Source organism: Pleurodeles waltl, chromosome 4_1 (assembly GCF_031143425.1).
Source record: "Pleurodeles waltl isolate 20211129_DDA chromosome 4_1, aPleWal1.hap1.20221129, whole genome shotgun sequence".
NCBI lineage: Eukaryota > Metazoa > Chordata > Amphibia > Caudata > Salamandridae > Pleurodeles > Pleurodeles waltl.
In genome coordinates, this window is record NC_090442.1 from 735,663,743 (window position 1) to 735,677,779 (window position 14,037).

The following is a 14,037-nucleotide window of genomic DNA, read 5'->3' on the forward strand; positions in this document are numbered from 1 at the left end:
ATAATAAGTAAATTGCCCATCTGTCTCATACCTGTGGTGCCACATGTCTATAAGATGTAAATAGTCTGCTCACATGCTAAGGGTCTGTGACCTGACCTGCTCTCAAAGACTGTGCTGTTGACATCCAGTGTGGGGTTTACTAATAAGCTGAAATCCCCACCTATGAGATTGTCATCCCTGGTGGTGTATTGAGTATTGAATTGGAGATGTGTTTAAGCATGTCCTCTTGTGGGAAAGGGGGGATGTAAGTGCTAGCAAGAGTCCACTTACATCCCTCTGCCCGTCCTCTCACTATTACAAATCAACCCAACTGATCAATTTGTATGTCTGATAGGGTAAATAGGAATGTCTTCAGCAGCAGGACAGCAACACCTCTAGAACCCTGTTTGAAATCTGAATGGAATGGTCTTGTGTACACAAATCTGCAAAGGATGTCTTATTTGGTGCACCAGTGCCACCACAGCTGTTGGAACTTCACCCCACATGGCTGCATGCAGTTCACATGGCCTCTGCAACCTGTCCTTTGTCATCCCCGCTTCTAAGTTAGTGGGGAGGATGGGGAGGGAAGGATGAATCTCTCCCAATGCAGGTCCCAGCCTCCAAAGCCTTCCAAATACGGTGCTCAGTCACAGCTACTCCCTCCTGCCTCCAGGTTGAGACACCACGCCTCTCAGGCCACACAGCTATCCTATGTTCTGTGGACTCACTTTGGGGGTTGACTGGTCCTTTGTCTCTATAAAGTACAATTTGTCCACAAAGAGAACTTTTGCAGGGTTTGGATTCATGCAATATCTTAAAGAATGGTGATGGTGATGGAAAAATGCTGATTTAAGCACCTGCCATCTTGGCCCACTGGCCATGCCCCTTTCCACAAGTATGGCTTGACATAAAAATAATATCCACACCACAGTGATTTCCAGGCTTCATAATGTAGCTATTGGTAGTTACATCCATGCGCTGCCGAGAGCTTCACCAATTAGCAACTCGATGATCAAGATAATTATGCTATTAATCCAACCAGATGGCCAATTATACAGCAACTTCTAAGCAATACATTTGGTACAGCCTGAAGCCTTATTGCAGATCACTGTCTAAGCCCAACCAATAACAATAATGAAAGTTCAAACTCTGAAAGATAGCTGTGGTATATCTGCTCTCTGTCTTTCCTGATTCAGCCAGAAAAGTAGTCAAACAGCACCCTCTATGCTCCCACAGTGATTCGACCAGTAGGTCCATCGTTTTCCCTATCCAAAGTGGGTATGATATGTGCCTGTTTCTGCCCCTTGCTCACTGACCTGGAGGTCTTCGATCATGATGTCATACTGGATGCTGTTGGACTCCAGGAAGACTTTTACGGCTTGGAGACTGGGGAAGGGAACTCTGATATCCACAGGGCTTCCTGGTTGCCTGGGGCTCTTCCAAAAGTCCACCTACAAATGAGGAAATGGAAGTAGAATAAAATAAATACACCAGTAAATGTACACATAAGACATGAAATGTTGTGAGAGGAGTTTCTGGGGAACCGGAAGCAGGAGAGGATTCTCAGTTTGTATATTCTGCGCTGACACTGTAACCAATCAAATATGTGAAACCATTTTATTGAAAATTACTATGGTGTTTGTACAAGTGTATATCAAAGGGGTAGATGTGCTAGGCTAGCATTTTTTAACCAGTGGTCCGCGGACTCCTGGGGTCCATTAAACCTACTGGCGGTACTAAGGTATATGCAAGGATATCAACATAGGTAGAAGTACTAAAGTATCAATACTAACATATAAATACGAGTAAACTTGCTAGGGGACAAGAAGGAGCAGATACACTGATGTATAAATAGAATTAGAGGTATTAAGGTAGAGGCTGCAATTAAGGTACTAGGGCATGTGTAGGGGTAAAGGTACTAGAATATATGAAGGGGAATAAACAGAGGCAGAAGTATAGGTACTAAATTGCTAGGGTAGAGAAGCAGTAGAGGTATGGTGTATAAAAAGGATTAGATGTAATCAGATACAGGCTGCGATAAAGGTGTTGGGTATAAATAGGGGTAGATGTGCTAAAGTATGTGGAAGGGTATAACGTGAATAAAAGTACTGAGGTATAAGTACTAACCTATAAATGAGGTTAAAGGTGCTAGGTATTAGGGTACAGACTGCGATAAAGTTATGAGTAAGGGTAAAGGTACTAGGACTTCAGCCCAAATTTACTATTCATTGACGTAAGGTACTCAGCACCAAGGTTGCTTTGCTGCAAAGGGAGAGCGAAAAATGTGCACATCTGCTAAGATATAGTGTGTTTTGTTTCTCTTCCCTAGCCCTGGTGCACTTTTGGTAGCCATGCGCCAACATACTCCCCTTGAGAAATAGTACAAGGGTGTGGGCACTCAATAAAGCATAGGTTTTCTACACAAAGGGGGCCTTCTAGTTCAACAACTATACTTGAAGACTTTTCACACTTTGCATGTGTGCTGTACAATACAGCATACATGCAAAGCTGGAAAAACGATGTTGGTGCAAATCCCTGTGTACAAAACTTTGCAGATAGGGATTTGCATCAGAATCCATGGGTGACTGCATGGTAACACACATGCACCACCCATGGAATACCTCATTGATGCAAAATAGTACGAAACAGCACATGGTGCAACTTTCCATTTCTTCAGGGTACTATCCAATGCAAATCATGATTTCTATTCGATAGTAATTCCCACTCTAACACTTAGTACCAGGTTTGCGTCACCAAGGTAACACAAACCCAGCGTAACATATTAGTAAATCGTCTTTTGTAAACACTGTAGTGATAGTGAGATTTAAACCCATCCATCCGCATGCTTTGGCACTAAGCCTCCCCTCGCCCTTTGACCCTGGATCGTACCTGAAGATGTTCCATTTCTTCCAGGCCTCTGACCAGGGCTCCTTGTGCTTCATCGGCAGGGAAGATTCGAAGGACTTGGTGTCTGCAAGAGGAGAGAGGGTCTGTCAGATGTCTTTCTCCTGATGGACAAGGTTGTCGAAGGGAAAAGCCCAGTGTGTGCCCACCCTTCACCCAGTCCCCTAATCCCACTATAAACCAACAACTGGAATATCCTGTTAAATGGCCAATCTGGTAAAGGATAGCAATAGGTCTCAAAACCCAAGCAGACCTCATCAAACCACGAACATTCTGGGATGCCTGTTATTGTTGGTTTTTATCAAAGGTGAATTAGATAACGACATCTGTGCTTTTTTCTATTGTGGATAGGCCCTTTAAATAGCACTGTCAAAGACTATTACCATTGGCATTATCGCTGTAGTTAGAGATTTTGCAGAAAATATGTGGAGTAATTGGCAGTAAAGAAGCTACTGTCAATGAGTTCGCCGTCCTAGCAGAGTTGGGTTCAAGCAGTTTTCAGCTATTCAGTCAGGTCTAGAATTTGCTGTGAGATTTTCCACTAATTCCTGGCTATCCGAAAAGGCAATGGACCGCTAAAATGTTTCCGGCAACATGAGTTACAGACTTGAGATGGACAACATTACAGAAGATTCATCATATATATATTGTTAGTCATGAAATATAACTTAGTGGATTACAGCACCTGCTGCAAAGATCCGTGTGCACTCTGAAAGTTGAATCCCAGCAGACTCGATTAGTTACCATTTAATTGGGAAGTAAGAATATATTTGATTCAAAATACTTTGGTACCCTCCATGGTACTGTAGTAAAAAACAGAACACATTACCATTATAGGCCACCACGAGGCTGTGGCGTCACCTTAAACCTCTTACATGAGGTAAAATGTTGAGTGGAGAGGGCTGGTGTCAGAGGAATGGTATGCTCTCCCCAGGCCCACGTTCATTTCTCCATGGTAACACAAAATATGTATCCCTTCTAAGAATCCAACACCATCATTCTTAGGTTCCTGTCAACTCTGCATTGTCCCGGGTGTTTTATCATCTTCCTTCTCCAACCAGCCTTCTATCACTCTGGTATCAATGTCAAAGGCCTTCATCTGTCCCCAACCTTACTTTGTGTGGTAGCCCCTAAGATGGGAGCTGTAGCAAGGCTGGTCTACCAAGTTCGTTTTGGCACCAGCTACATTCCAGTGCTCAGCATTGCTCCAACCACTCATCCAAAAAATCCATATCCACTTGCACCATTTATGCACCCTGCCAAACCAATCAAACGGTATTTGTGGCAGTCAGAGCAAGCTTGTGTAGATTATTTGTACACTACTTTCGCCGAGTATACTTAAACCAGTGCGAATAACGGGAAATCTCGCACAATGTACAAAGTACAAAACAATGAATTAATACTGTCAAAAAATGTGCTGCATCACACCGCATAACTTGCCTTTTCTTGCTGCATAATTTAGTCAACCATGCAGTATAATGTGGTCCACCCCAGCCACATAATTCCCGTGGTCCTGATCCATTCAGACCAGCATGCGACCATGTTATAACACGTGGTAAACCTTGCAGCAAAACGGGAGCATTATTGAATATTCTTGTGCTGTTTAGTGCGCATTTACCACCGACTAGAAGAAAACTTTAAAGGACGGTGCGTAGAGTACGCAATTAATACAGACCGAGTAATAAGGCCCATGTCACGCCTACTTTTCCGCCTCAAATCTAAATGCGAGTGTTTCATATTGATATTACATACATAATATTCCCCCAGACCTCAGCGCTTCTGTAAAGCCGGTGGTCGTAATAGGAGGAGGCCTGCGGTATGGGACTAATTCACAATACGTTTATTGAGAATAAAACGTTGTCACATTTATACAGCATTGAATACAATGTCTGCACTGCCCAGCCTCATGCAGTGTGTCCTTCCGTTCTACGTATCTACGAAGTGCTTCTGTGGGGTAAATCCAGTCACAATTGGTGTGCTGACCACACACTGGTGCGCCGGCGCCTTTCACTTCGGCTTTTCTGTCTGCGCGCCCTGGTGTCCTCGCACCAAATGACTCATGATTCAGCGAACTGGGCGTCTGCTGCTGGTGCAGGATTTCTACCTATTGTGAGGGCACAGAAATGCCCTCAGCGGTGTTGTAAAGATCACCAGCCCCTGGTTTGTGTGGTTGTGAATGCTTACCCGACGAAATTTTCTTTGCCGAGCGCGGCCCCCAGCAACGCGCAAAAAACCAACAGGCCCTTCATTTTCAGGCGACAAGGAAGCGAACTGGACTTTCCGATGCCGGGTTGCCGCTTAAATACTGCCAGTCATCTTATCTGTCCTCGGTGCAGCGGGTTCCCCAGCCCCGTCAGCAGAGGGGGCCGAGGGGCAGAGCTGGGAGGGATGACGCGGGGCCGGGACCCGTGGTTTCCATCTGTTCTGTTTCCCATCGCCCTAAGGCTCAGGGACGTACCAACCAGGCCAGATCCTAGGTCTCTGGTGAGCTGAGGGAACCGACCACCTGCTGCAATATTTCATCAGCCCGCGTGAACCTTATCGTGTTAACTGCCTTTGCTGGACAGGCCGTTGTGCCAGCTTCTTGTTTACGCCACTTAGGCTATTCTAGAGGCACTGCCATAAGGTGGCTGTCGAGATGTAATCCTCCCTGGAAATCCTCAGGAAACCCCACTTCACAGCCCCGACTCTTCTTGGTGCTACTGTTGAATGCCACAGCTTCTGCTTCTTGTGCGCCAGCCATGCCCAGCCTGGCCGACAAGTGTCCACTGCTGGTCATCAAATGCAAGATCCTGGACAATTGTTCAGGATAACCATTGGCTAAGCAAATGATTATTATGTATACTCGTTATGTACAAGCTGATCTCACGTGGCTCTAATTTATATGCCTCCTTTAGGAATATCTACCCTGGACAGTCCTCATGATCCTGTAAAAAGTTCTGCCTTGCATAGCCAAATGGCCAGACCAATGTCAACAACCAAACTCTGCTCTACCATCTTCTCCAGTCCTTGGGACTCTGTAACTGAGGCATTTGTTTTGTTGAACCGCCTTCTGCATCACATCAAATCCCTAGCAAAACTCCACTATTTGAGGAAAGCCCTGGTGCTCATCTCATTCAGTAATACTATGCACCCCGTCTTCTGCTACGCATGGTCAATCACCTATAGAGAATTCATGGCACAGTGTGTGCAATACAAGCCACACAAATAAGTGTCAAAAAATTATTTCTATGCAGAGGTACATTCTCACTGAACTTTTACATTCTAGGTCACCTAGGACATACATGTGAATGAACACCCTGGTTTATTATGTCAGTCCTAGGATAACAGAGAGCCGGTGGGATGCTGGGTCTGACACAGTGAGGTAACCATATCACGAAAGATAAGGTTATTCCACCATTTCACACACTGTTGCTGCTTGAAGCCCACCATAGGGATCAGCTCTGGAAGCCGCCTCACAAATAGAACCTGGATCAAAGCAAGATGAGGGGGTACAGAGGCAGGCAGCTGAAAGGGTCTTAGAATGCCCAAACGCCCCAGGAGGGCTGGATAACGAGTTAAGACGGTGCTTAGAGATCCCCAACCACCCACGTTTCAAAGTTATGAACAGGGCCACTGGAATTATGCAGTATTGGAGAATCAAATTCTGCATCAGGGTTGACCAACTCATGTGACAAGACAAGGCAAACGATGCAGCATAAAGTTGCAGTATTATTTCACCATTTTGTCATTTTAGCACACTTTAATAATTTACGGGGAAAACTTTTATCGCATTAGTACCTGTTTAAAACCTGCATACAAAAAGTGACCAGTTAAAATTTACACAGGGTCTGCTACTGACCAGCATCACTTGTGCAGATTTGTATTAACTTTTCATCCTTTTGAGCTTGAAAAACTGGTTTGTTGAAATGTGCTAGTAATACATCAGATCGTGCATTGTGTGGCAATAATTATGCAGAAAGCTGTGCCTGCAAAGTCACACTATCCCGGTGTTCCTCTCTATGAGGTCCAGACCCCGGTTAGAGGGAGGAGATGGCGTACCAGATTCACAATAAAATAGTGTCAAGATACCAACAAGTCTTCAGGGTGGCTCTCTGGAATCAAGATCTCCTAAAGGCAAGTCGGATGAGGATGTGTGACTGGAGGATTTGCAGTGTTCATGGAGAGTTCATCACATATTAGAAAAAAAAGGTGTCTGCCTATCAAGAAATCTCAGCTTTTCCATGGTCCAATCTACCTGTGGTAGACTGGTTGTATGAACCCAGGGTTTACCTTTCACTGGAGGAGGCAAACAGGCCTGCATTCCAAAGAGGGGGCAGGATCCCCTGCCTGGGGGGTGCAGTGAGTGACTGACTCCACCCGCAGGGTGCTGCCTGGGGAATCCTTTCTGTCCTTTCTAGGGATGATCTCGGAGGACACACTGGTGTGTGTCACCTGTATGTGGCACAGAGTCAGTGCACCTCCTGATGGCCTCTTTGCCAAGTTTTAAATACAACATGGTCACAAAGGCTTGGCTCGTTTGTATGGAACCACACCCCATATAAATAAGGTTCGCTACCTTGATATCCCACCGGCACACATTAAGTGCTGGCACAAGCTGTATTGCAGAAGGATTGCACTAGTTCTGGGGCCTTTTGGTAATACCATAGTGCACTAGGTATGAAAAAAGCAAGTGCACACACCTGTTGCATCCCGAGACACTTTCTGTAACCCGCCCCTTGGTGTATGTCTTCAACCCCAAATGCAGCTTGACACCCTCCACCCCTCGTCGGGTCGATCAAGACAAAAGAGCCCATGCCTGATAACCAGCCAGCACACTTAATGAACCAATGCTGCAAAGTTGTCACTATGTAAATAATGGCACTTTACAAATCTCCTAAATGAATACGAAAGAATCCTATTTAAAATAGGTACTGATTCCTTTTTCTGAACTCTTGGAATTTCTGATTGTTTCATCAACCGAGATTTGTTTACGTGGCAGTGTGTAGGGGGAACAGCTGCCTGTATCTCACATTCGAGCGCTGTTTTCAATTAGTCAAGGCTGACGGTGGGAAACCAACAGCTAGTGCGGTTGCGGCAACAGCAAGCTCACGTGGCACGTCAGGACCTGAAAGAGCCAGGCCTTGCGGGTTGTTAGTGTTTCTTGTGACCTGCAACATGCCTGTACATCATGGCACTCACTAGCACGTAATGTCACATGATGGTTACCTCGTTTAAACAAAATGCTTACACAAAAGGATGCCAAAAATCCCTAAAATTGTCGAACCAAGTAGCAGGGGCGGTCTTTGATCAAGGACCTCTACTCACCAAAACACAGGCATTACGGAAGTGACATCACATACAGTTTAACCACGATTATATCAGTAGGTTCCCCTGTTGTTCCACCCTTAGCCCTACAACAACCTATTTACTGACGAAGAGGCTGGAGGAAGGGCAAGCAAAGGAATCTACAAAAAATTACTGGGTTGTTGGAGACCTTTTTGGTTTAGTTACATTAATTACATGCTGCTTCCTTTGTGATCACTGAGGGTAGGCAGGGGTCTCCAAACTTTTTAATGCTGCGCCCCCCCAGTTGAAAAATTAAAATCATTGGCCCCACCCTCTGAATTTTTCACAGTTATTTTATAAAGATGGCAATGTTTAAATATGTCTAGGCCTATTTAAACATTGCAGTGAAGTGCTGTTAGCTTTTTAAAGATGCAATAACATGCTTCGGCTTAAAACAAAGCCCTGATTTCTGTATAATGCTCCTTTTGGCTAGAGGCTGGTGCCTCCCCCCTGGGATCACTTGAGGCCCCCCTAGGGGGGCCCGCCCCCCAGTTTGAAGACCTCTGGGGTAGGGTATTGTTAGGGGTACAGAGAACAGGTAAGCGACCGTGTCTACCCCTAACTACTGTTCATGTTTTTGCTGACGTGAAGCAAGAGTTCAGTCCTTGGCCAGACCACAAATGTGGGGAATTGAGGCAAGTACAATCCTGAGGGACAGAGAGGAAGTTAGAAAACCCTGGGAAAAGCAAAATGCGAGGACTAGTCTAGGAGATGCCGATTGAAGCTAAGAAGCTGACAGCATATGGACTGCAAGAGCTGTAAGAAGGCTGCAATGGAGAATGAAGCAACAGCTACCACCAGGCATGGACAAGACTGTCTATTTAGTTCATCGTGCATTTCCCCTGGGAGCTGAAGCCTTATGAGGCTGGTTTTTGAAGGCTGGTGGCCTCTTTCTCCAGCTCCTCAAGGATTTTAGCAGCAGGAACAGCAGGCAGAGATAGATAGAGAAAGAGAAAGAGACAGAGACGAAGGAAAGAAGAGACAGGGAAGAATGAGACAGGAAAAGATCGAGGAGACTGCTTTTCGTTCCCCAGTCTGGCCTCCTAATAAAGTAGAGAGGCACAGAATAATATAACCTTGCTTCTTTCATACAGTGGTTGACTAACATGTTCTAGGTGAAGGCCAACGCTTCTGGTAAGGCAGAGGCCTTATGTCATCATCTTTGGGTGGAGCAGAATATTACAAGAAGGGTTGGAAATTGGCTTTTCTATAGTACCATGCAGTCATAGACTGTCAAGCAGGGGGATGAGGGAGGCAGTGTGCTGCTGGTGTCTGGTGGTGGGCCTCAGTGCTCACGATTGAGGACCATAACTTAGGGCCTGATTATGAGTTGGCGGTCTGTGGACCGCCATGGCGGTGTCCTGACCACCGTCGGTCAAGATAGTCAGACCGCCGTACTACGAGTTTGGTGGTCATACCAACAAAAGCTCACCAGTGCTCCGCCAGCACCGGCACTTCCTCGTGACCACCACGGTCACGAGTAAGGACAAACAGGCCAGCGAAGTCCATGCTGCCTCGAGACCCATTATAAGGTTACACACTGCCAATGTGACAGTAACGGTCCAACCACCATGTGCAAGCTGCCGGAAACAGACAGTATAAAGGGAGACACTCACCTCCAGGAAGCCTTACCCATCCAGTGCTGCCATGGAGCCCTTCACAAAGGTTAAACCACTGGTGATGCTCATCGTAAGACAACAAAATCAACTCCACCGTGGACGCCAACAACGATAAGTACACACACCTACCTGGGTCATTAATTTAAAAAACTGCCTGTAGCACAAGCTCCCACATCATAGGGGGGACTGCCACGAGCAGCAGGTACACGTTTCAACCTACACATACTCACAAACATACATTAACACGGACATGCACACAGTCACAAAATGCCCCCTTTGGGCAGTACACTTACATTGCACAGCAACACTACACAAATACACACGGCCTCACAGCTTAGGCACAGGGGGACTGAAGCCTACACAACATTATCATACACATTAACACCAACACACCTACATCACATATACAAATACAAAACAAACATGCACATCCACTACTGGCCAGAGACCGTCCTCACATACAACACACATATGTATCGATGCGGCATGCAACACAAACAACACCACCATTAAACAACTCAGCAATGGACACACACACACACACACATACAAACAGCACAATGGAAGCACAATGGCATGCACAAAACACAAAGACACAAATAGACAAAGAACAACCTGCCAACTATACCTGCACAATTGGGAGGGGGTTATCTGGGGCACATATATCACTTTCAAAAGCCCCCTGAAAAAACATGTGCACAGGAAATGGCCCTGCATGGGTTTCAGGGACAAACAATACTAAACCCAAATGTCATGTACATCTGCACAATGGGGAAGGGCAAGTCAACAGAGCACATACAACTCCTAATGCATGGGACATACCTCTACAGGAACTTGCTGCAAAGGACATACACCTAAATGGACACATGCACAGGCAAAGACAAACATAGCTAGCACAACTTAACTCTCTCCATGACTGCACAAACCAAATTCCAGCTGACACACATCACATGACTACATCAGCCATATCCAGGGAATTCATCTAACACCATATGTTCCCACATTGGACAACACAAAATGACATACTTGCCATGCCAATCAGTACACAATGCCATCACACCACCTTTGCGTTTACACACACATACCCATACACACAACATATACCCTTCTCTAAGGGGACACCAGCACTGCCCACAAAATCAAATACTGCTAACAACAGCACACGGAGCAGCAAGCAGGCACAAACACACACAACTGGAGGCATACAACACAAGTCAACCAGGTACACAATCAAGGTAGAAAAGGAATTGCAAGACAAATGCATACCCAAAATAACCAACTGTTTGGGATTTAATCAAGATAAAAATATAAAAGTCCATTGGCCAGTCCACAGATTTTCTCACAAAAGAAGCACAGTATTGTGCCAAAACTTGACTCCTAACTGCCAGAGGACCTCCACAGGAAGGGGCATCAAGGGGACTGGCAGGCACCTCAGGGATTATCCTGGGCATGGGGGTCAGATTTTGGAGGGGGGTATGGGCCTGGGAAGGGTTGTCATTTTCTTCAGAGGGGTAGGTTTTTTCTGCGGGGGAGAGGTATGGCTACTTGAGGGGGCAGGGGAGGCCTTGGTGGTGGATGGGACAGCATGGGAGCTGAGTGGGGTCCTTTTGAGGGTCTGGGATGGGAGTTACAGGCCAAAGGTCAAGGTGAGACAAAAATAGTTTTTGGGACACATGGGGACAGTCATCAGAAGGGGGTCAAGATTTGGAGGTTGAGGGAGTGGATGTAGGCTGTGTAGGTATGGATGCCATGGGTGCATGCTTATGGGAGGTATGCTTGTGTGTGGTGGATGTCTGTTGAGTGTGTGAGTGTGGGCATTTGTGTGTCTTGTTGGGAGGGGAGGTGGAGGTGCTGGGGGATGTGGGAGTGACAGATGTGTGTGTGTCTGTTGGGGTGGTGACTGCAGGTTGGCTGGATGTGGTGGATGTATGTGTGTGTCTGTAGTTGTGGTGTCTGCATGTGTGGTGGACATCTACGGCTCTACTGGGATGGTGTATGCAGGTTTGATGGGTGTACTGGATGTGCCTGTGATTGCTGGTGTTGTGCCTATGGGTATGCTTGATGTAGTGTCTGTGATGCGGGATGGTGGGAGTGTCCAGGGATGTAGGGAGCGTTGTTGCGTCTGTGGGTGGATGTTGTTTGTGTGTGTGCTGGTGTGTTTTGTGGTACTTGTGTGAATTACCTTTGGGTGTTGAGGTGGATGTCTGTGGATCTGTCTGTGTGACTTGGGTAGGTAAGGGGAGGGGAGGGGAGATTTGGATTTGGAAGAGGGAGTTGGAGGGGGGACGGAAGGTGGGGGGTGACTGCCTGCCGTCAGTGAGGAGTCCAGAGCCTGAAAAAATCTCTGTAGGCCAGTCATTGCACCATGAATGCCTTCTAGGAATGCATTCATCTGTTGGAGCTGACTTGCCAACCCCTGTATGACATTCACAATGGCTGACTGACCCACAGGGATACTCCTTAGGAGGTCCATAGCCTCCTCACTGAGGGCAGGAGGGGTAAGAGGGGCTGGGACAGAGGTGCCTGTGGTGAAGGAGATGCCCAACCTCTTAGGTGAACAGGCATGGCCAACTCGGTGGGGAGCAACAGGGAGGGCGGTGATAGAACAGGCGGTGACGGACAAAGATGGTACAGGGGATTTCCCCAATGGGTACCCCACCCCTAGGGAGTGGCCACTGGAAGAGGAATCCGAGGATGATGAGGATGTAGATCCGGTCTCCCCCGTGGCACTCCCCTCAACCTCCAGGCCACTTGGTCCCTCTTTGTCGGTGGTGTCTACACCTGAGGTCCCGTGGCCAGATGCTTCCTCACTTGGCTAGGCCCTATCTACTCTGCTTGTTGGTGCTGATGCTGAAAAGACAAAAAGGATTAAGGTCATCACATGTCCATGATAAGACTTAACCCACAACTCTGCTTGAAAAACAATACTATTATGTCAAGTAAGCCCCAGCAGAAACTTTAACCTAAGTGGCACATACATGTGCCAAAACATACGCAAGCATGCCATGTGGATTTCCAAAGGTTGTCCACAGGAAAATCAGGATCTCAGACAACTACAATTGCAAGGCTGAAGTGTTGGAACCACAATAACCATACAACATCTCCATTCTCAAAGCTGTCCCACATGCATCAGACCTCAGTTAACTATGGCAAACAATAGTACCCCAGTGTATAGTCTATTCCCACATATCCCACACAAGATCATTCACACATCTCCCTGTCACATATATAATGAACCAACAATGAGAAATGAAGCCCTGACATCCTGCAATGTTGCTTACAAAAGTACAATATCCTGGAGTAGGTGACATGGAAATACCTATGTCACACTGGAAACATATCAGCAATCTACACTTCTCCAAGTGACATCTGTTCCAACAGAGTCAAGGAGATATTATCAAGTTTCTTAGATAGTCCACACATGAGGCATTGAAAGAAACACTGTTCAGGTCAAGTTCAAAATGTCAAGGATAGATGTCTCCAGAATACACAAAACAATGAATCACCAAGCCCTGGGATAGTCAGCAGTAATGTCTGACACCCATTACAATGACATCCTCCTAGTGTTTCTGTAGAAGCCATCTGTCCTTTGCAGGTTGGAGAGACACAGACCTTGCAAGGACATGCCTGTTGCACTAAGAGAGCCACAACACTATCCAAATCTTCGACATGGCAGTCTGTCGGTGGATGAATGACTTTACCCAAACACATGTCATGTCAACATCACTGCAATTCACTCTGTGATGCATGCCAACAGCCAGGTCACAATCGGTGACCATTACACATGTTCAGTGCTCTCACCCACATGTTTCAACATCAAGGACATTGATATTCATAAAATAGTTACACACTATGGGTGACACACTCATGTCTGTGGCACAAGATGAAATGTAGCCCCATTGTAAATGTGCAATTCCACAAATAGGTTGCCATGCACATACATGTGATGTAATACAGACATCATCCCATCCACATAGGTAGAACATGCATGAAATAGCAGCTTACAAATCTTTCCTAAAGGGAAAGAGACACATGCTGACATGTAGGCACAATGAATATTGGAAACAGTGAGGTACATAAATCCTGCCAATTGACATTCCCCACTTACCAAGGGAAAGTACTTTGCTACACCAGCAAACCGTTAGTCATGTAAGCCATGTTACATGTATGATGAACACCTATACATCACAGACTGCAATGAGGCATC

The 14,037-nt window shown here is 46.1% G+C and overlaps 1 protein-coding gene across 1 annotated transcript in view; it reads right to left on the reverse strand.

Annotated features, from left to right (window-relative positions):
* Window positions 1–5,221, reverse strand: part of LOC138288098 (carboxypeptidase A1-like) — a 35,850-nt gene extending 30,629 nt beyond the window's left edge. The window contains exons 1-3 of the mRNA XM_069229328.1: window positions 5,068–5,221; window positions 2,869–2,950; window positions 1,296–1,430 (exon numbers count right to left, since the gene is read on the reverse strand). Coding sequence (XP_069085429.1) covers window positions 1,296–1,430; window positions 2,869–2,950; window positions 5,068–5,132 — 282 coding nt within the window. The 5' untranslated portion in view covers window positions 5,133–5,221. The remainder of the gene's footprint in view (window positions 1–1,295; window positions 1,431–2,868; window positions 2,951–5,067) is intronic.
* Window positions 5,222–14,037: the final 8,816 nt, after the last annotated feature.